The sequence below is a fragment of the Phallusia mammillata genome, chromosome 7, assembly GCF_965637545.1.
Source record: "Phallusia mammillata chromosome 7, kaPhaMamm4.hap1.1, whole genome shotgun sequence".
Lineage (NCBI taxonomy): Eukaryota > Metazoa > Chordata > Ascidiacea > Phlebobranchia > Ascidiidae > Phallusia > Phallusia mammillata.
In genome coordinates this window covers 21,906,547-21,927,163 of record NC_137258.1, presented here as the reverse complement: position 1 = coordinate 21,927,163, position 20,617 = coordinate 21,906,547, and the positions used below count along the sequence as shown (strand labels likewise).

Genomic DNA, 20,617 nt, shown 5'->3' with positions numbered 1-20,617 from the left:
CTGGTACAGTGCCAAAATTTGGACACATTTTAGATGTGCATTTTCTCTGCAGTTTAATTGTTCTAATAACCTCATAAAGCCAATATACACTTTCAACCAATTGCAATCATGGTCTCATATACTGAAAATGCCCACTGCAAAATTTTGTGCATCCTATAGGCATTGCAGCGAATTTTGCGCTATGGAGTTCTGTATCACCAAACCATTTTGTTGCAAATTCAACATTCAAAGCGCTGTCCAAGGTTGCGGAAGTTCAACGGATTGCTTAAGCTCAATCAGGCAATTAATTCAACCAAGGACTTATTCCGCAATTTGAGTTAATTCTGTTACTAGACCGCACAAAAATAGACCGCAATGGTACCGACGAAAGTTCGAAATTGGCATGTGCCACTCAATGTAGGCGGCAGTTGTCTCCAAGCTGGCATTAATACCTTGCCAACTGTCACTCGGAGCATGCTCTTCCAACCAACCATTAGCGGTTTTTTACCTTCACAAGGATTGTGGGCCCAAGGCCTTATCACCATCTCAATAAAACTTGAACTTAATTGACGCCTCGTTGGCGATTTGTGGAAGAGATTGGCGGGGATTTCGATTCGCCGGTGCCGCGTAAATCTATAATTGCTTCGAGGTGAAGCTCGAGCCTGTTGACCCTAAGAAGTGTGAACCACGGTTTTCGGGCGTTACCAAGAAAATAGTCCTTATAATGACTCTTAAAAACTTGGCTTCATTGAAATCAATGTGTGTGGCCAGATGTTGTTGTATGTCAAGTGCAATGTTGTACCATGAGCGGCGTTGTCAAATTCCGTTTTGGACTGAATGCAAATTTCCACTATTTTACCTGTTCATGGTTTTGATGTACTTGTGGCAGAATACTGTCGTAACTGGCACGAAATGTTTTGTTGACACTATTTCAAACGATTTGCAAAATATTTGTCTCTAAAAAGACTTCTTTATGTTATTTCAAGAGAACCTAATAGAGGAAGGTAATATTCATGTGCTGAAAGAATGGCTTTATATGTGTTAAATATTTCTGCTGTTTAATTAGTAATCTCATGCCACAGGGCAGCCACTTTAACGTTTGCATGTAAAACAACTTATTGTACAGAATTGTTGCTTTTGCAATCCACGATAGGCTAATTACTTGGGATTCGAATCCAACCGCATGTTAAAAGTTTTCAGCAAGCTAAGGCTTTCAAAGACCGACTAAAAATCGCACCATTGCTTAGATCATATTGACGCCTCTGGAACCCCTGTAGCGTACATTGTTATTTGTCACAACCATTGTCCCTTGACACCCATCAAATTTCACCCAAATTGCATCGCACTTACGGCGTCATATACCGGGCATGCCGTGACCTCGCTAACGAGCTACGGGACCGTGGGCGGCTGCAAAGGTTATAAGCTGTGTCCATGGAGGGAAGCGTGAGGTCTAGTTGTATCTTCAGACGCTTGTTTACTGTCGGAAGGCGATCTGAGCCTACAGACGCGGAAGCAAGACTTGCTGGTGATACGTCATGCCCAATTGAGCGTGTACCTTAAAAGATATTCCTCGATTCAAAACTTGTGAATAAAATAATACATCGTTATCAACCTTGCAAGGCAATGCGTGATCTTATTTTAAAACATGAAAATTGGTGATTCTTGCTCTCGTAATTGGTCATTATTTGGTTGATAGTCCATCCTTGGTTCAAAATTTCTTTGACCTACAGCACAATGAACGCCAAATTCTTTCCCCTGTCTGCATCAATGCTTCTAAAATTTGTTTCACATTCAGAAAGCTGCGGTCACAACAAGCTTGCTAACTTTGAACCTGTGAATTGTTGACATTGTTTGGCAAAGCACCGTGTCCTTGCACACAAATTAACATGTGACAATTCAGGTTACAGTGGCTGCTTAGTGTTGCTACTTCGAGTGCTGGGTGTTTCGGTTCAAAATATCTGGTATCTTAATCCTTTAAAGTTTAATGTTGCTAAATCTTTATTTCAAATTTTACACATATGTGGTTTTGACTGCATCAACATCAGATACGTATTTCGAATTTGCTATTTGTACAAAGTTAGTATTTTTGGAGGAAAGTCAGTTTACCGATATATTATGGCAAAGTAGTAATGAGAAATGTGTTTATGCCAGCAATACTGAGCTCAAAATGGCACCGTATATGTTAAAAATCTTTTAGCATTTCACAATTAAATTTGATCCATTTTGAGTTTCCAAATCACTGACATAGACAAACTAGAGAATATTTCGGTCCGGTCGCGTTCAAAGGTTGTGCAAACACTGATAATCCGTTTTGTTTGGCAATATTTCTCGCTCTTAAACCACACGCATCCCAAGTCCTTATCTCGGCCCAGCAGTGTTTCGTAGCATTCCCATGTGGCGTAAATTTGTTGATTCAACTCTAAATCACGTCCAGACGAACGACGGCAAACATTTTGTCTCCGTGTTGGAGAACTGCGACCCTGCTCTCCGAAAGTTCACGTGCCATCTTCCATAGCAAGAGTTACGTCTCTTAGAACTTGTGTCACATCACTTAGAGATTGCGCTACGTTACTTACAGGCACTGACCTTGCTTTGTGATGATCCAAAATTACGACCAGATACTTTGACTTCAGTTTTGTGTAAACGACAGATGGAAAATTACTGTTGAAATACGCCATTAAAACTGGTTTACGAGCGAGCTTTCCGCAGTAACCGTGGCTCAAATGTTTAAATTCTATGGAACAAGTAAATAGTTAAAAATTCGTTGCCAATCATCTGTAAATAGTGCACTTGTTTGTTATAAGCTGAATTATAACACAAAATCTTTCGTTCGTTCGTTCGACGAGAAAAATGGTCTTGTTTGATGATTTGATGTCCAAGCCTATGTTCTTGTAAATTGTTTGTTCTTTTTGTAACTTAACATGAAAATCCAATGTTGTTCCCAGTTTCAAGTTGAACTTGTAAATCATGCAGTCAAGTTAGAACAAAGATTGGATGATGTTTATGCAGCTGCAATCTACTTGCACATGCGTATTACACGACATTTCGAATGACATCATCATTTTCAAAAGTCTGTAAAACGACGGCCGGTGGTTACGCGTTGATGCAAGTATCGTGTTGGAATGAAGACCAGGCGCTATCTTTTTTCGAGTTTCGCGAAGACAAGGACGAAGCAATCGCTATCGCGGGTCATAGCAGTCGAAATTGCTGCTAATTCACCAGACCTGCACCTAATCCGAATCGAATCAAGACGTCTTATCGACTGTTCGTCTCGCAAAAATGTAAATTGCCGCCGAGGCATTGGTGCCTTGTGATGGAAATCTCAACATTAACTAAAAGTTCAGTGTTCTCCACATTCCGGTTTGGCACAAAGCGAGTGGCAGAGGACTTACAACAAACAGAATGCGATGCTTGGACAGATGTTAAGAGCTCCGGCGATCAAAATCAAGCAACCCGCGACGCTTTACAAGGCTCTGCGGGGGTACACGATACCCTAATGCAGAGACATTTGTAAAGCAAACACAGGCGCCGTACCATTTTGGGGTGAAATCACTTCGGTTTTCAACAGCGTGACACAACCCTTAAGCGAGCTACTCTCTCTTCAGGGAAACACCAGCCCAAGTCAAAACTTTTCCAGGCCTCGTATAGCACAGGAAGGGCGCCACAAAACATTGTCCGTATGCTTAAGCTCTTACCACTTTGTTTCAAGCTATTTGGCACATGAGTTTTGCTTGTGCAGGAATGTGACCAGTGGCGGTATAGGAAGCACTTTTCATGTTAAGTGTATATTGTCGCGATCTTTCGTGACTTCGGGCAGTCTAGTGCCGGAAAGACCGGAAAAAATTAGATTCCGAGCTGGCGCCGACGTTCCTTTAACCCGCCAGTTGTTGTGGTTTAACCCCCTTGTAACAAGTTCCTGTAGTAGGTCGCCGGAATGCTAAAATAGCCACTGAAGTTACCGCAATAGGTGGTTTGGCTTCTAAATTTATAAAAATCTTTGCCAAAGTATAAAAAATATTGCAAACTTGCTGCAATCGATAACGTTGTGGTATTGGGCATTAGCTTGACCAGGTGACATGAAAAAGGTTCCATTGTACCTGATGCCAACAGCCAAATAAAGAGACAAATTTATAAGTTGCAAAACAAACTCGTTGAAATATTCAAAACTAATTTGAAATCTACTACCTTTTAGAAAAAAAAAAACGCATCTTCCAAAATAGTTGATATAAAGTACGATATGGGTTTTGCAATCTAAAATTTTTGTCCAATTGAAAGTACCCCGGCCTAAGTATAAAGACTTCTACGTGGGCACACGTAATTTAGTAGTAAGATCGGCTGGGCTTAACCGAAGCTTTTCGCTTGTTTTGAACCATATTAAAACGAACTCATGCTGGGATTATCATATGTTGTCTTAAATTGGTTTAGTTCTTATCTTGGCCCACAGGAGGTTTTGATCGTGCAGATATTCAACTGTCAATCTTAATGTGTTTAAGTTTGTTCTTGTTTTTCCTCCTTTTCAATTGATGTGACAAGCGGTTTTTTGTGTGTTTGAGAGAAACAAAGACTGCGTTTCTATACGGTTTGTATTGTCTAGTGTGTTTCCTATACGCTTGTTAGTTGTTGATTTATCTGCGCCGATTTTGAAATGTTTTTCAAATATAACTCCGAGTTAATTTCTAAGTAGATAGCTATCAGAACTTGGTCATCACTAAATCAGTTGGATAACATCTTTGTCAAACACAAAACAAGATTGCGCTTTTAAATGTTTTGCATTAATTAGTTTGCTACGGAAAGAAATCTTGTTTACTCTATTAAACATCCGTTTAGGAATTTAAACGCTGTGTCTATTTGGTTACATTGGTTTTATTTGATTAAGGATTTTTAATGGCGTGTAGCTTATTTTTTACTTAAACTTAATCAAGGTCAGTTTCAAACATGCAAACAGGCAAAGTGAGTTAGATGTTATTATTTAATTTTCTGTCTGAGCTGTGGTTTATCAAGCAGTCACATGTTGAAATATATCCCAACACGCACGACACATATTTCCAGAAACTTCTTTATCTTGTTGCTAAAACTATTGACCTTCCGCTCATGTTTTGTCAGATCTCAAACACAAAACCTCGGGGACAGGTCGAACCGAACACGTGTCTTTGAACCTGGCTGACACACAAGTCCCGCGCTCCGTACATGCCACATCCTACCCATTAACTGTGACGTCACAAATCCCAGTGTGCTCGAATAACCACATTCTGTGACGCGATAAAAGTCGACTCAATTAGTTCTCCTTGTCCCGGCGCTGTTTTTGCGAGATTAGCGACCTTTATGGCAACATCTTGACTTGCTCAGTTCAAAGTGGTGCTTATATTGAACCCTGTGGTACACCACAAAACGTTTAAGGCAGTTTTATTTAATGTTATGACGTTATTTGGAGCCGACTAAGGGTTTTAAGTGGTTTTGTTTCGGATATAGTGACTAAGTTTAAAATTACACTGATAAGATATTAAAATCTTCTGTAAGTAACTCTTTTATTTTGAATTTATTGAAACAACTTTTCATTTAACACCGAGTCAAAATTATCCAAAAATATTTATGATTTAAAAAAATATGCAAGCTAATTGCGAAACCGAAATGAACCTGCAAAAAAAGAAATGCTGATCTATGCGCTTAATGCTTTCGATTTCGAGTTGACCACGCAACATTACCATGTTGACTGATCCCATCCGTCAAATGCATTTCCTGGCGCAACTTAAATCGCCCATATACCATCGCTAAACAACATCCCGCACCCCCACATACACTCCCGTGTCTTATCAAACGATTCTATTTCCTGATCATTGTTACGCTGTTTATGACGTCATCGCTCGTACCTCCTCCAAAACATCAAACCTTTGCCTCAGGAAGTAGCAACCCAAAGGCCATGGTGTAAAAGTCAACAATCTTAGTGGAAGCGTCTTGAACGTTTTTGGAGCCCTTGATTTCAGGGCGCGTGTCTGTTGTGCCGTTGATTTGACCCCTAGTAACCCCGGGGCTTGTCACACACGTGCTAGTTAAGCGTGGATGGAAATTGCGCGCCGGAGAAAATGGCAAAAAGCCGCAACGTCGCTGACAAGCTTTAGTCCCTGGTTTGATTGACATCTGACGTTTTTTCAGGGGTCACCCGACACCGAAACTGAAGTACTTGTCTTTGAATTACAGTACACGTTTCCACTTTTGCTTGTTTGGAGTAAATTGATGTTACTGTAATACTCTAGGCTCAAATTTCAGAGGTTCAAAATAAAGCAATTGGTAAAATTTGAGAACTATTGGTATAACCTCCGAGAAATTCTTTGATTTTGTTTCTAATTACTTTTTCATGCATGTCGTACGAAAACGTTTTGCCTCTCCAGGACACGATGTTCATTTTTGGCCTTTGATTTATATTACTCTTGTATTACACACCACATAACATGTTTCCAAAAACCGAATCACATGGGCATTTTTCCTGCCAAACCTCAAGCCTTTATGGAGTATAATTTGTTTCCTGTCTATTCGTCTCCCAATTGTTGTTTTTCTATTCGTTCTAGTGATTTGGGCAAACTTAGACACAGCTTTTATTGGATATTTCTGGGTCAAACTCTTAAAACTATCCTTTGTTTTAATGCGTCATCGCCCCTTACCCCCTTTACCCCATCGATCAACGCTTAATTAGGGAACAAAGCTCCCAAATCGCAAGCTCCCAACGTCACTTCAACGTAAAGTCCGCAGTCTTACACGTGCTTTGTTTCACAAAGAGCGAGTATCGGAAAAAGATTACACAATACCGCCATTACCAGTTGTTTGGCCCTGCCATGCCCAGCACTGCCACGAATCGATTGAAGCCTTGAACTCGTTTTTGCTGTTTTCTGCGGCTAAGTCGAGTTTTGACAAACGTCCTGATTTGATTTTAAAAGGAAATTTGTCATGTGACGTTTGCATGAAGATACCGAAAATTTATAATATTAATTAACCCTTTTAAGTGTGGTTGAAAGTGTAAAGTTAGTTTGTTGGTTGAAAACTGGATTAGTATTGTGTCACGCAGCATCAACTGCATGTTTTTTACCTTCAAAATCTTGGTGCAGAGCAAAAAAATTCTTGGCAATTATTGAAGTTAGTTAATTGGAGAAATATCGTAATAAAATGAAAAGTAGTACTAGGAAAATAAATAAATCGTAAAACAAACTTCGATATGGATTTTGTTCAAACTACAGTTGTCTGATGCTCGTATATGATGTATATATACCCTTTAACTTCTTGATGGCAAGATTAAGATAGGAATAACGGGTCATGTCCTATTCTGGTTATTTGTATATATTTATACAACACGCGACCTTTAACCTTTAACCCCACACAGCGACCTGACAAAACGGCATGTTAAACATTCTTACATTTGAAGTCACTTTGTTGAAGTGTCAATAAACTCGAAGGCAAGATCAAGAGAAGGGAAATTGCCCAAACACCGCACATAAAAAGTTGATAACTTGAAAAGGTTGCAAGGACAACTGTAACGACCGCTAGGTGCGCAGCCTGGCCCTGCGCCGTTCGTCACACTAGATAACCCTTTTTGTAAAACGCGCCCGTCCTACAGCCTGTCCTCCAAGACGACCCACTCTTGCATTTGCAACGAATGTTCTTTTTTGGCGATAAAAGGCAACGCTGACGAATAAACCAAGACGACAACGTCAATAGCAACGGCAACGGTTTTTCTGTAACCACAAATAACATACATAAGCCAGACGTACACATTATGACGTCATAGCGACCATCAAACAATAAGCAGTTTTAACAGTACACACAAGGTTTTAAACTAAATCTACATTAATCGGTCATATTTTACATTAGATTACTTCCAAATTACTCATAACAAGTCAAGTTACTGTTAAAATACACATTAACACAAGTTAAACACAAATCAAGCAAAAACATAAAACATACCAACTGTTGGGTAACCAGGGCTTTACTAGCACGCGGCTAGAGGTTCCACAACTGACAATTCAGCATTTTAGCTATTGCTCTTAACATTTACAGTTTCACTATAAACAAAATAGTCACAAGAAATTAGGATAAATTCACTTAAATTGACTGCAAACCTAGCAACTAACGCAGCTCACAAAAACGTGGCGTTCAAAGCACATGCTCTGTCGCGGATGAATATTTCAATACGTCACGAATAAACGAGAACTTCCAAGCGGAAATCACCCAAGCGGAACAATTAATTCTCGCTGTAACATACCCCCCGACGATGTGCGAACCCATGAGAACATCTTCACAACACACAAACAGCGAGAAAGGAAAACGTAACGAACAAACACAACACTTTAAGCCTTCATAATCAAACACAATTTCGCGATCGGTCGTTTGAACGACCCAACGTGCGTTTTAACCAAAGCACTTCGCACAAACCCGGACTTATCCGGGTACGTTTCTACGATTCTTCCGGTAAGCCATTTTCCTCGTGGTGCCGAGTTGTCGACCAACAGGACCAGATCACCAGCGTCGAGGTTCTCTTCGGGAAATTGCCATTTCTGACGCGTCTGTAGCGTCAGCAGGTACTCATTTGTCCATCGGACCCAAAACTGGTCGGCCAAGTACTGGACCTGGCGCCAGTGTCGTCGAACGTAGTTGTCTTCCTTCACAAATACTCCGGGTGGCGAGATATCATGTCGCCCAATCAAAAGCAGGTGGTTCGGTGTCAGAGGCTCTCTGTCGGCAGGATCAAGACTGATGGGAGTCAAGGGCCTCGAGTTTAGGATGAACTCGACCTCAACAAGCAGCGTACTCAGCGTCTCGTCAGAAGGCACTTGCTGTCCCAACAATACATTCAAGATCTTGCGCACCGAACGAATTAGACGTTCCCAGACGCCACCCATGTGACTGGCGGCAGGTGGGTTAAATGACCAGTCAACGCCCCACTGGCGAAGACGTTCTTCGATGTGAGTTTGATTCCATTTTTCAAGAGACTCGCGCAGTATGCGCTCAGCGCCGACGAAGTTCGTTCCATTATCACTGAAAATGCGCCTGGGCTTTCCCCGTCTTCCAATAAACCTTCGGAAAGCGTCAATAAACGAGTCAGTAGAAAGCGAGTGCGCTACTTCCAAATGCACAGCACGCACGGTCATACACGTGAAGATGCAACCGTATCGTTTGACTTCGCTTCTTCCTTGTTTCACGAGTATGGGTCCAAAGTAATCCACACCCACAGACGAAAACGGTGGCTCACCCGGAGTCGTGCGCTCAACAGGTAAGTCGGCCATCATTTGTTTCGAGACTGAAGCATTTCTTCTTCGACAGAACACACAGTTTCCAAGGATTCTTCTTACCGCTACACCACCTCGCACAATCCAATATCTCTGACGAACAATTGCCCAAGTGTGCGACATTCCGGAATGGCAAACATTAGCGTGTGTCTCGCGAATAATCAAAGTAGTAATGTGATGTGCGTTTGGGAGAATCATCGGGTGCTTAATTTCAAAGGGAATCGGTGCCCTTTCCAGGCGGCCACCCACTCGCAACACACCACCAATCAAAACAGGATTGAGTCTATGAAGAGCTTTTGATGGCAGTTTCTTCATGACTTTCTTCTTCCCGGTGCGATCTAAGTCTTCGCACTTGCACAATGCCTCTATTTCGTCAGAAAACTGTCTTCCTTGAACATATTTGACAATCGCTAGCTCAGCACTTTCAAGATCAGCGACAGTCAGTCTTTTGGATAGGTGTTGGTTCTTCTTAGAACGCAGATAGTCAACGAATCGCTGGAGCCAAGCAACTGCCTTCTTTAATTTCTTCCATGAAGAATAGCGACAAATTAAATCATCAAACAAACACTGCTCCTCTGCAACATGCACAGCCAACATTTTCTTCGGTTTCATGTTTAAATATTCCTCGGGAACATCTTTGGTATTCACGGGATTCGTAGGCCAGTGACGTTCATCGCTGCCTAAAAACGAAGGTCCGGTGAACCAACGCTTGTTTTGGAGAAAAGCCTTTACAGTACACCCACGAGATGCGTCATCAGCTGGGTTTAATGCAGTAGGAACATGCTTCCACTGCGACGCGTCTGATCCTTCCTCAATTTTCGCCAGTCGGTTGGCGAAAAAGGTACAAAACCGTTTATTTACGTTGTAAATGGATTGGAGAACTGCAGTTGAATCAGTCCAAAACACGGATCGTCCGATATCCAAGTCAAGTTCCTGCCTTAAAACTTGGTCCATCTTGACAGCAAGAGTAGCTGCGGTCAATTCCAATCTGGGAATAGACACCATCTTCAAAGGCGCAAGACGGGCCTTTCCAGTAACAAAAGAACAATGCACATTGCCTTGTTCATCCATTGTTCGCAAGTATGCGACTGTTCCGTATCCACAGGAAGACGCATCTGCGAAATGATGCAGCTCGTGCGTCTTGACTTCAAGTCCAGTGGTCTGAAAACACCTTTTAATCTTAATTTCTGATAGACCTGGAAGCTCAGAAATCCATGCGTTCCATCTCTTTTCTATATCCGGTGGAACTTCCTGATCCCAGCCATAATTTTCTTTGCAAAGCTCCTGCAAAAGCTTTCGCGCATGTAATATTACAGGCGCAACGAAACCCAGGGGATCGAACAAGGAGCTGACCACGGAAAGTATTCCTCTCCTCGTTACAGGCTTCTTTTTGACCTTTACGTCAAATTCAAACACGTCGGAGCGAAAATTCCACAACACTCCAAGCACACGTTCCATGTGCTTTACATCAACATTTAATATAATGGACTGTACAGATATATCTTCGGTTGGGACTGACGACAACACACGCTCGCTGTTGCTCACCCATTTTCTGAGCCGAAATCCTCCGAGCTGCAACAATTCACGCAACTCTCCAGCCAATTTGATTGCATCGTCTTCGTTCCTTACGGACTTCAAACAATCGTCCACGTAGAAGTTTTGTTTCACTGTCGAAACCGCTTCAGAACTGAATTTCTCCTTGTTATCTTCAGCAGTTTTCTGCAAACAGTACCCAGCACAGCAAGGAGACGAGGCTGCACCAAATATGTGCACCAGCATCTGGTAATCAACGGGTTCACGCGACAAATCGCCTTCAGGCCACCAAACGAATCTTAGTGCAGATGCATCGATCGGATCAACCTTTACCTGGTGAAACATCGCTTCTACATCGGCGACAAAAGCAACTGGTTCCTGGCGAAATCGGACAAGCGTCCCAAAAAGACTGTTGAGCAAATCTGGGCCTTGCAAAAGCTGGTCATTCAGCGAAATATTATGATATCTGGCGGCGCAGTCAAAGACGACCCTCACCTTTCCAGGTTTCTGCGGGTGTACAACCGGGTGATGCGGCAGGTACCAAACAGCGCCATCTTCCGGCTCCTTGTCGTCGCACTTCAAACGTCTGGCATATCCCTCGTTCAAGTACGTATCTAACGTTTGCTTGTACTTCTCATACAGCTGCGAATCAGTTTCCAATCGCCGTTTCAAGTATGACAAACGCTTCATTGCCATAGCACGATTATTTGGCAAGTTTGGAGCACCTGGTCTCCACGGCAATCGCAGTTGGTAGTGTCCGTCATGACACTTCACTGAGCTTTCCATCTGTTTCAATGCGTACCTGTCTTCTTTCGACAGTGTCGTTCCGGGTGACAACGCGGTTTGGCCAAAGTCGCTTTCCCACATGCATTTTATCTGTTGGTGCAACGTTTCGTCCTGCGAGGTTACAAAATTCACCCGTATCTGTGAACTTCTTGAACCATTACTACGACATGGACCTACAAGCGACCAACCGAGCATAGAACGCACGGCACTTGGCTCCTTTCTTCCGCCTCTTCGTTCATCATTTATCCAGAACACCTCGGGAACGTTCGCTCCAATCAGCAACATGACTTCCCCATGGGGCAAGACAGGAAACTCTAAATTTCGCAAGTGAGGCCATCGCCAAAGCGACCCTTCCGGTATTCTGTTTGGGGAGACTGGCAAACTGTCCACGCTCAAAACGTCGTTTAATCGTACGGATTGCTTCCCGTCGAGCGACGCCACCGTTAAATCGACGGCCAAACCCTCTCTTCTCTGTGACCTATCACTGACAGTGGTCAAGGAGTACGTTGTCTTTCTCCCCCCGACGTCCAGCTGCTCGATCAGTCGTTTGTCACACAAGGTTGTAGTCGATCCTTGATCCAAAAAGGCGTAAGTTTCCAGCTTTCTACCATTACTGGCCGTAACCTTTACCGGCACTATGTTAAGGTACACACTCTCTGCATGAGTGCTCATGCAAGTCCAGGTGACAGTTGCATTTGATGATGACGGTTTCTCTTCTGAGGCCTGCGTAGACGCTTCGCGTACGGGTGCAGTTGAAGAAGTCTTCCATTCTGTCCAGTGCAGAAGGTTGTGATGCTTTCCACGGCATCCGCCGATGGTGCAAGAGTTTGGTAAACTACATGTTCTTGCTATATGACCCTTTACAAAGCAATTGTCACACAGCCGAACTTGACGCAGAAACTTTCTTCGCTCTACGAAGGTTTTCCGTTTGAACACGTCGCAATTGCCAAGGTCGTGTGATTTACTGCACAAAGGACATCCCTGCTTCTGAGGACTTCTAGGTTCAGCCTTACGCTCGTTTCCCGGAGCAACCGATGTCGCATGAGTCGATGCTCTTGTCCTCGTCGTAGGAGATTTGCTGCGCCTTTTCTGCGTATCTCTGTCCTTCCGAGGACCCAACACTCGACCAAACATCGTGGTTCCAATGTACGCTTCTTTCTTAACGAATTCAACAAGGTGACAGAAACGAGGCTCTTCCCCATTCCTTTCAATTTTAGCAGCATGTCTTCTCCATTGACTTTGCAGTGCAAACGGCAATCGCTTTATTATATTCAGCATATTTTCAAAATTGTTGATGTCTGCGAAGTATCCCAGATGAGTCAGGGTCACCAGACACTCTTCTAATGCCTGTGCTAGCTCTATCAATCCGTCAGTATCATCGGATTTCAGATAAGGCCAGTGACTTAGCTTATCCACGTATGCACGTGCGATAATGATAGGACGTCCGTAACGCTCTAATAACAACTCTCGAGCCCTTCGGTAACCTTCCGGAGAGTCAAGGCCAATGCAAAAGGCAATCATTGCATGTGCTTCTTTTCGACAGTATTGGATCAGATAATTAAGCTTCACACTGTCGCTGTCTACCCGCCGACCAATATTTTCGTCAAAGCTTATCATGAAACGCGTGTACATTAGCGGATCACCATCAAAATACAATAGCTGTGGCCTGGGAAGCTCCATCCCTGCCTTTAAGACTGCAGCAACACGACACAGGTCACTCACCTCCGGCTCATGATTCAGTGCTTCCGTTTTTGGTTTAGGTTCGCAACGCGAGGAGGACGGAATGTCCGTTACCTGCGCTTCTGAACTGCTTCTGTTAATAATGCTGGAGTCTGATGCTTGCTTTTCCTCTTTTACTACTTCGGGTTTGGTCTCAGGTGAGAAGAGGACTGGTAATTCAACTTGCTTCTCTGGCTGAAATCCAGCGAAACATGATCCCGATGAAGACGTTCTTTCCCATAACTCAGCTGCCACTGTGGCAGCCTTTATTTTATGGTCAGCTTCCAGAAGTTTTAACTGATTTTCTGTTTCCATCCTTTTTTGCAGAAACTCCTTTTCCAGCAGCGCGACTTCCTTATTTACCAGCGCCTCAGTACGTCTGCAACTCGACCTCGAACTTGTATGTGAACCAATTCTACTTCTAGAACCAAAATCGCTGACAGACGGTTCCTTGCTCGAGTGTTCAGGCGGTTTGGAACGCCTTACTTCCTCTAACCATTCTTCTGTGCGCGCATCAAATTCTTGCTTGCCACTTCGCAAACTTGAGAGCGCAGCATTAATTTTTCTTCTATCTTTTTTCTTTTTTACAAAATCCAGTCGTGTTGTGTGTTTGCCAACACATTCGTCGTACAAAACATCAATGGATGAAGTCTTCTCTTTTAACTGTTGCACATTCGAGGAATCAATCATAATTTCCTCTGCATCTTGATATGCCAAGTTCAGTCGTTTAACTAAATTGTCAAGAGTGTGTTGAGATTCAACCATCTTGATAGCTCTACCAACGATGTTAGAAAGTTCGAAGTTGAAAACCTTTATTTTCAACGAGTTGAAAAACTTTATTTTTCAGAGGCTTCCGTAGATTGAACACTTTGTTTTCAATCAGTTGAAAAACTTTATTTTTCATCAGTTTTTCCGTAAGTTGAAAAACTTTATTTTTCAACGATTTCCGTAGGTTGAACACTTTGTGTTCCAAAGTTGAAAAACTTTATTTTTCAACGATTTCCGTAGGTTGAACACTTTCAAAGTTGAAAAACTTTAATGTAACGACCGCTAGGTGCGCAGCCTGGCCCTGCGCCGTTCGTCACACTAGATAACCCTTTTTGTAAAACGCGCCCGTCCTACAGCCTGTCCTCCAAGACGACCCACTCTTGCATTTGCAACGAATGTTCTTTTTTGGCGATAAAAGGCAACGCTGACGAATAAACCAAGACGACAACGTCAATAGCAACGGCAACGGTTTTTCTGTAACCACAAATAACATACATAAGCCAGACGTACACATTATGACGTCATAGCGACCATCAAACAATAAGCAGTTTTAACAGTACACACAAGGTTTTAAACTAAATCTACATTAATCGGTCATATTTTACATTAGATTACTTCCAAATTACTCATAACAAGTCAAGTTACTGTTAAAATACACATTAACACAAGTTAAACACAAATCAAGCAAAAACATAAAACATACCAACTGTTGGGTAACCAGGGCTTTACTAGCACGCGGCTAGAGGTTCCACAACTGACAATTCAGCATTTTAGCTATTGCTCTTAACATTTACAGTTTCACTATAAACAAAATAGTCACAAGAAATTAGGATAAATTCACTTAAATTGACTGCAAACCTAGCAACTAACGCAGCTCACAAAAACGTGGCGTTCAAAGCACATGCTCTGTCGCGGATGAATATTTCAATACGTCACGAATAAACGAGAACTTCCAAGCGGAAATCACCCAAGCGGAACAATTAATTCTCGCTGTAACAACAACAATATTACAAAGGTTAAGACGATGTTGCAATAACTAATCCAGCTACTAAACTCGACCAACTCGAAGTTATTGCAGTTTAACGGGACATGACACAGTGGGATTTGGTCAATTTTTTTCGGAATTACATTTTCGCGTGGTTAACCGTTGAGTGACGGCGTGAGTGATTTATTGCGTGAGCTTTAAGTTAAGCCACCTTCCGTGAGCGCACTCAGACTGGCGAGATTTCCGAGATCTCAGAAGAATGTGATACTCGGGCAGAAGCGTTTAATGGTTCGGGTGGGGTAAAGCAGAGGAAATCTTAAAAAGGTGTTGACCTAAATGAAATATACACGATTCAGATGATCGCTTTTACGATTGTTCAAATCCAGTTTTTTTGCACCTTTAAAGAAACTTTTTTACTTAAATTGTTTAACGCATTTTAATGATGTTGAAATGTTTGGCAAAAGTTTCATTTTCAGTAGAAATGGTGCCTTGCAAGGCACTGATGATAGATAGCCAAAACGTTTTTGAATTTCTTCTGTATAATGTGTCCACTACATACAAGCTTTTTGGTAGTTTTGTTATTGATCAATCTACTTTCAAGTCCATGTCCACTCTCCCTACTTTCAAATTTTCAATACTTTGTCAAAAAACATCATTGCACTTAGTTTGATACAAACCATTGTTGCCTTTGTTGGCACGTTTTCAGTCGTATAAGTCTGGGAGTCTTAAACTTCTGTTACCAAGTCATGGTGTTTTCTTAGACCGAGCCCGTTGGTCAGTTCAGAAAGGGTAACGGTCGTTTCCCCCGAGATATGACGGTCAGTGAAGTCATTCGTCACTTGTGCTGTCACTTCGTTAGCAGTGGTGGACAAGATCTCGCCTTTCATGACCCGCGCGACGTTTTCACACTGACTCAATTATGTTTCCGCGGTCTGAAGTGTTACGACAGGGAATAAGTCAATTTAGGCTCTTGGTTGTTGTGAATAGAGGTTGTAATTTAGTGACTAAACGGATAGGAATTCAATCTAAAAAACACAAGTCACAAAAAAGCTAAAAAAAGTATTTTATGTATGTAACACTCAATCAAAGACTCAATAAAATCAGTTATGCTTTGTACTGATAGTGATCATACCTGTGATTTATATATATTCCATGTATGATTCTGTAAAAAAATGCATTTTAAGAAGTAAAACAGCTGACAAAAGAATACATTTTAACACAAACGCACATTTTTAAATAATTGTTCTGAAACTTCATAACAACCCGTTGTAAATTTTCGATGTTTATACAAACTCAAGTTCAAAAACCCTGTGTTGCATGATCAAGTTCAGGCAAGAGTTTACCTTTTAACCGGAATGCTTTTATTGTGTCTACCCTTGCCATTAATCTCTGTAAGACCGTGTTCGGTGTACACAATATTATACATCGGGATCTCGGCCAAGTTTAATGCAGCTTTCAACTCGTCCCATTACCAAGTTTCGTTGACAACTTGTCAATACGATGTCTACTCACGCATAATATATTTTACACGTTATTTGAACTTAACTGAATCTTTTGAGGGTAAATACCAGTAAAGCTTTTTCAAAGTAACTCACTAAACTTGAGTGGCTTTGTGGACGTTTTTAGCAACTTTATATTACTGATGTATCAAATCGAGTTGGGTGTAATTGCAAGCTAGTTTTTTTACAACAACAAAATTGATAAATTCCAGACTAAGACCAATTTGTCGGGATGAAACCGAGTTTTTGTCGCAAGAAATGTAGATGAAAGTTTAAATAATGTAAACATTGTATCCGGAAAAAAATTGCCTTTGGTTTTGGATTTGGAATTATTTGATATTCAGGAAAAATCAACTTTTCGATCTTGGAAAATTGTACATTTTGTATCTTCAAAAAATCTAAACTTAAGAACTTATCGCAAATATTTGACATCTTATGAAGTAAACACTGTAATTTTCATCAAATCTTTAATTACTCCACGAGGGCTGGTCAAAATCCAGCATCTAACCGTTGAAAGCTGTGACGTTGAAATCCATTAGTTCAGGCGGCGTTACAAGCCACATGTTACCAGTAAGGGGTGGTTGATGGACGAGGTGCGAAAATCGGCAACCGCTGCCAGGTTTTTGAAGTAAATCCTGTTAAAATGCCCACGAACGCGTGCAGACCTTCTACCATAACAAAAGGCTTACATACACCCCAGTGCCGTTTAATGATGCAAGTCTGCATGGTGTACGATTAAGTTACATTTACCATAAGTTTTGCCTTTAACCCATGTGTAGCTGTATAAAGTTGCTATAGAAGCAATTCTTTTTCGACATTACGCCTTTTTGTGAGTATGTGCATGCGTGGAGTGCTTTTTTGTCGTGGTAAGCCTTTTCAATGTTTATAATAGAGGAATATAACGGCCCAAGTAGACGTCAAAAGTGATATGCTTTATTGTTGAAACTTTTCAGCAAATCTTATGCCATCATCAGTGATGATCAAGCATTTTCCGAAACGTAATAGATTATGTCGTCTTTTTCGACTTTTTGAGCAGTTAAACTCCTCATTAAACCTACAAACACGTTCGTGTGTATACTGTAAAATAGCCCTATGTGTTCGTTAAGTATCGCATTTACATCGTAGTTTATGGTAAATAATGTCAGATCAGGACACTTTTAATATTTACCAAAGCTAAATACTTAAAGCCTTCGTCATTAGTTGCGGTAGCACTCATTTAACAAAACTGTATACTTAAACTGAAAATTGCAGCATTTTACAGCTCTTGGTTTTTGGAAGGTTGCCATCCGCCTTGTTGGTGTGTCATTAGGGAGTTATCTGAAAGCGAGCCAATGACTTGTTAGGCAATCTTGTTCCGTATCATTCGTGCTCTAGGTTGGTCTCTGGCGACTGGTGGTAATGTTTTAATTGCTGGCCCAGGCCAAGTGTGTTGAAAACCACTGATAATGGCAAGAGTTAAACGAGACTTTGATTGATCAGCTCAAGAACTGACTGATGCTTTATCTTTTCAACGCTCCTTCTATGTTTTTGCTCTTGATAGACACTCATAGGCGTTGGACATTGTGCTGAGTAAATTTACATAAGATTTAGATATATGTAAGATATTGGCGTTGCTGTAAGTTTATTGTTTTTCAACCTAAAAAACTCCAACTTTATTAGAACAAGACACTGACTATTTTTAAGCATATTATATGCAAGTGGTGATCCCTAATCGTTTTTATCTATTAATATTGTTTTGATTGAAAGCGATTTGTCCAGACCAGTTTCATGAGTTGAACGCAGAGTACGTTTTCCTGGTCTAAAATATCTTCAAATTTTACATATAAAATCATTGAAATCGTAGCTTACAGTACACCATAAACTAGTACCAGTAGCCATTTAGCAGGCAAAGGGTCAGTCTGCCAATTACTGTCACAGGAAACGATTAAGAGACAATCAGTTCTCTAGTGTCCGGGAAATTCCCTCAGGAGCACGTTGCTCACCGCTTACTGCCTAAAACGCTTCTCGTTGGGCCGTCGAAGACCAATTAACCCGGTTTCAAATCTGTCACGTTTCGCCGACTCACTCGACCGCGAGACGGACGCGATTTGTTGATCACGTGATTGATGACGTCACGCACGCGACACGCAATCGATGACGTCCTAATGGCGGAGAATTGTCTTGTAATTGGTGTTTCGGAAACATTTGAAAGTGGCTTGATGTAAAATAACTCGTTGTACAGATGGTATATAGCAGTGGTTCTCAAACTTGTTAGTTTCTCGGGGCCAAATGATATTTTTTAAGTGTGTAGGGAGCCGCCAACAAACAAAACCCTGAGAAAATCACTAAAGATTATTACCTTGAAAGCTAAAATAGCAATCTTGGGTGGTTTTCTGAGGTCTGGTGTGAGCCGCAAAATAAGTAGTTGGGGCGCATGCGGCCCTCGGCCCGCGTTTAAGAATCACTGTTGTATATAGTCAGTATATTTTCGTAGCGATTTTTGAATAATACGCGATAGAAAGTATTCACTATACATAAGCTTGTAGTGTTGGATTCGGTCGTTAAAAAAACTAAACTTTATGTTAAAACAAAAAAACAATTTTCTCCCAAAATCCCACCCACGCGATAAGATCACGTGACTGCACCCTGCCGTCGGTCTCCCGTCGTCGCCAAAAAGTAAAACTGTTCAAATAAAGATGCGCCACTCGCAACCCACTTGTGACGTCACAATGGCGATTTGTAGTCGCCGTCGAGGGTCTCTCCCGGATTACGTAGCGGGTCCGGTAATCCATCGGTCTTTGGCTATCGAGCAAATGTAGAACGACGAAAAGTTTTGGGGGTCACTAGGGATTTAGGGGTGCACAACAAGACACAAACATCCGGAATTTAGAGGCAAGATATCCCAAATAGATTATTCCTTCCAACTCAATGACTTGTTTTTCGGTATTTGTGGAAGTTATTTTGATAGCAGCGTGAAAGTTTTGTTAACTTCGAAAACTGATAATACTGAACAAGAATCAATCGATTCACACATCGTTTTATGGAATACTGTATGTTTGAACAAAAATTTTCTAACACCAACATTTCCTTATTCAAATAGAATAAATTTGCAAAATCTTTGGGAGATTTAAGTTTATCAAGCATTATTTTTGGGGACTCAAAAGTTTATCTACTTTCAAATTGCATAAATATGAAACCAGTACCAGACAAGAAATTGTAAAGCCAAATTAGCAAGTTAGTTGCTTTTGTTTTGTCCACATTACAGGCTAGTAGTTTCTGCAAACATGCATGCGCCTCTCAACGTGTGTATTCCTTTATACTTTCACATTAACCACAATCCCTGATGTAACAACATTGAATTCCTGACTACAGGAGAAGTGTTTTTGCGTGGGCGATTTTGCACAATAGTTACCTTCAAATCTGTTTGCACAATCCTGAATTCTTGTCCCAATGACTCAAGATGACTCGACATGTGTGCGACATGTTCCTTACATCCGCAAAATGTTCTGACACATTTTTACCAACATTTGTAATCTCTATGAAGTATTAGAGTGTAGTTTTGTTATAGGAAACCTTGCCTGAGAAATTTGAATGAGTAATTATGGGTTATGCCTTTCTAAATTTCAAATGAATGTTTGTGCACTATAGTGTTAATCTTGAAAGAAATGTTTCCAAAATATAAAATATACATTTTTAAATACTTCTTTTAGGGACGTTTTTCAAAAGACTTTGGTTTCAACTACATATGCATAGCACATTATATGCCCAAGGAGTCAATAGTTCGGGGGATTTACATCCAACGAATCATTACAAAATATATAAAATATACTCTTGCTATATCAAATTATAGATAATTTTATTACAAGCGATTAAAGATCAAATACCACAAAGTGATTGTTGTTTCCTGGGCGGTTGGCGGTCGCAGCAAGAATGAAATTTAATAACCCCCGTTTACCAAAGGAAACTTGACCCCTTATATGGCTGACAGGGGCGTCTGCATGTCTCCAAAGGTCGTTTCTTTTTGTATTTTTTGTTGTTAGTAAGCCGAATGAATAAATGGGAGCTTCTATAGTGAATGCACTGGCAGCTATATTTTA

General features: G+C 41.2%; 2 protein-coding genes across 3 annotated transcripts in view; one reads left to right on the top strand and one right to left on the bottom strand.

Moving 5' to 3' along the window:
- Positions 1-20,617, top strand: part of LOC145237728 (roundabout homolog 2-like) — a 75,912-nt gene that overhangs the window by 27,280 nt on the left and 28,015 nt on the right. The gene's annotated exons all lie outside the window — the stretch shown is intronic.
- Positions 7,988-15,053, bottom strand: LOC145237727 (uncharacterized). Its single transcript, XM_080100698.1, has 2 exons — positions 14,761-15,053; positions 7,988-14,531 (listed from the first exon to the last, which is right to left on the bottom strand). The coding sequence occupies exon 2, from the start codon at positions 14,052-14,054 to the stop codon at positions 8,313-8,315; it is 5,742 nt and encodes a 1,913-aa protein (XP_079956824.1). The 5' UTR covers positions 14,055-14,531; positions 14,761-15,053; the 3' UTR covers positions 7,988-8,312.

Coding starts and splice junctions, on each gene's coding strand:
- LOC145237727 (XM_080100698.1), bottom strand. CDS start 14,054: ATGGTTGAATCTCAACACACTCTTGACAATTTAGTTAAACGACTGAAC.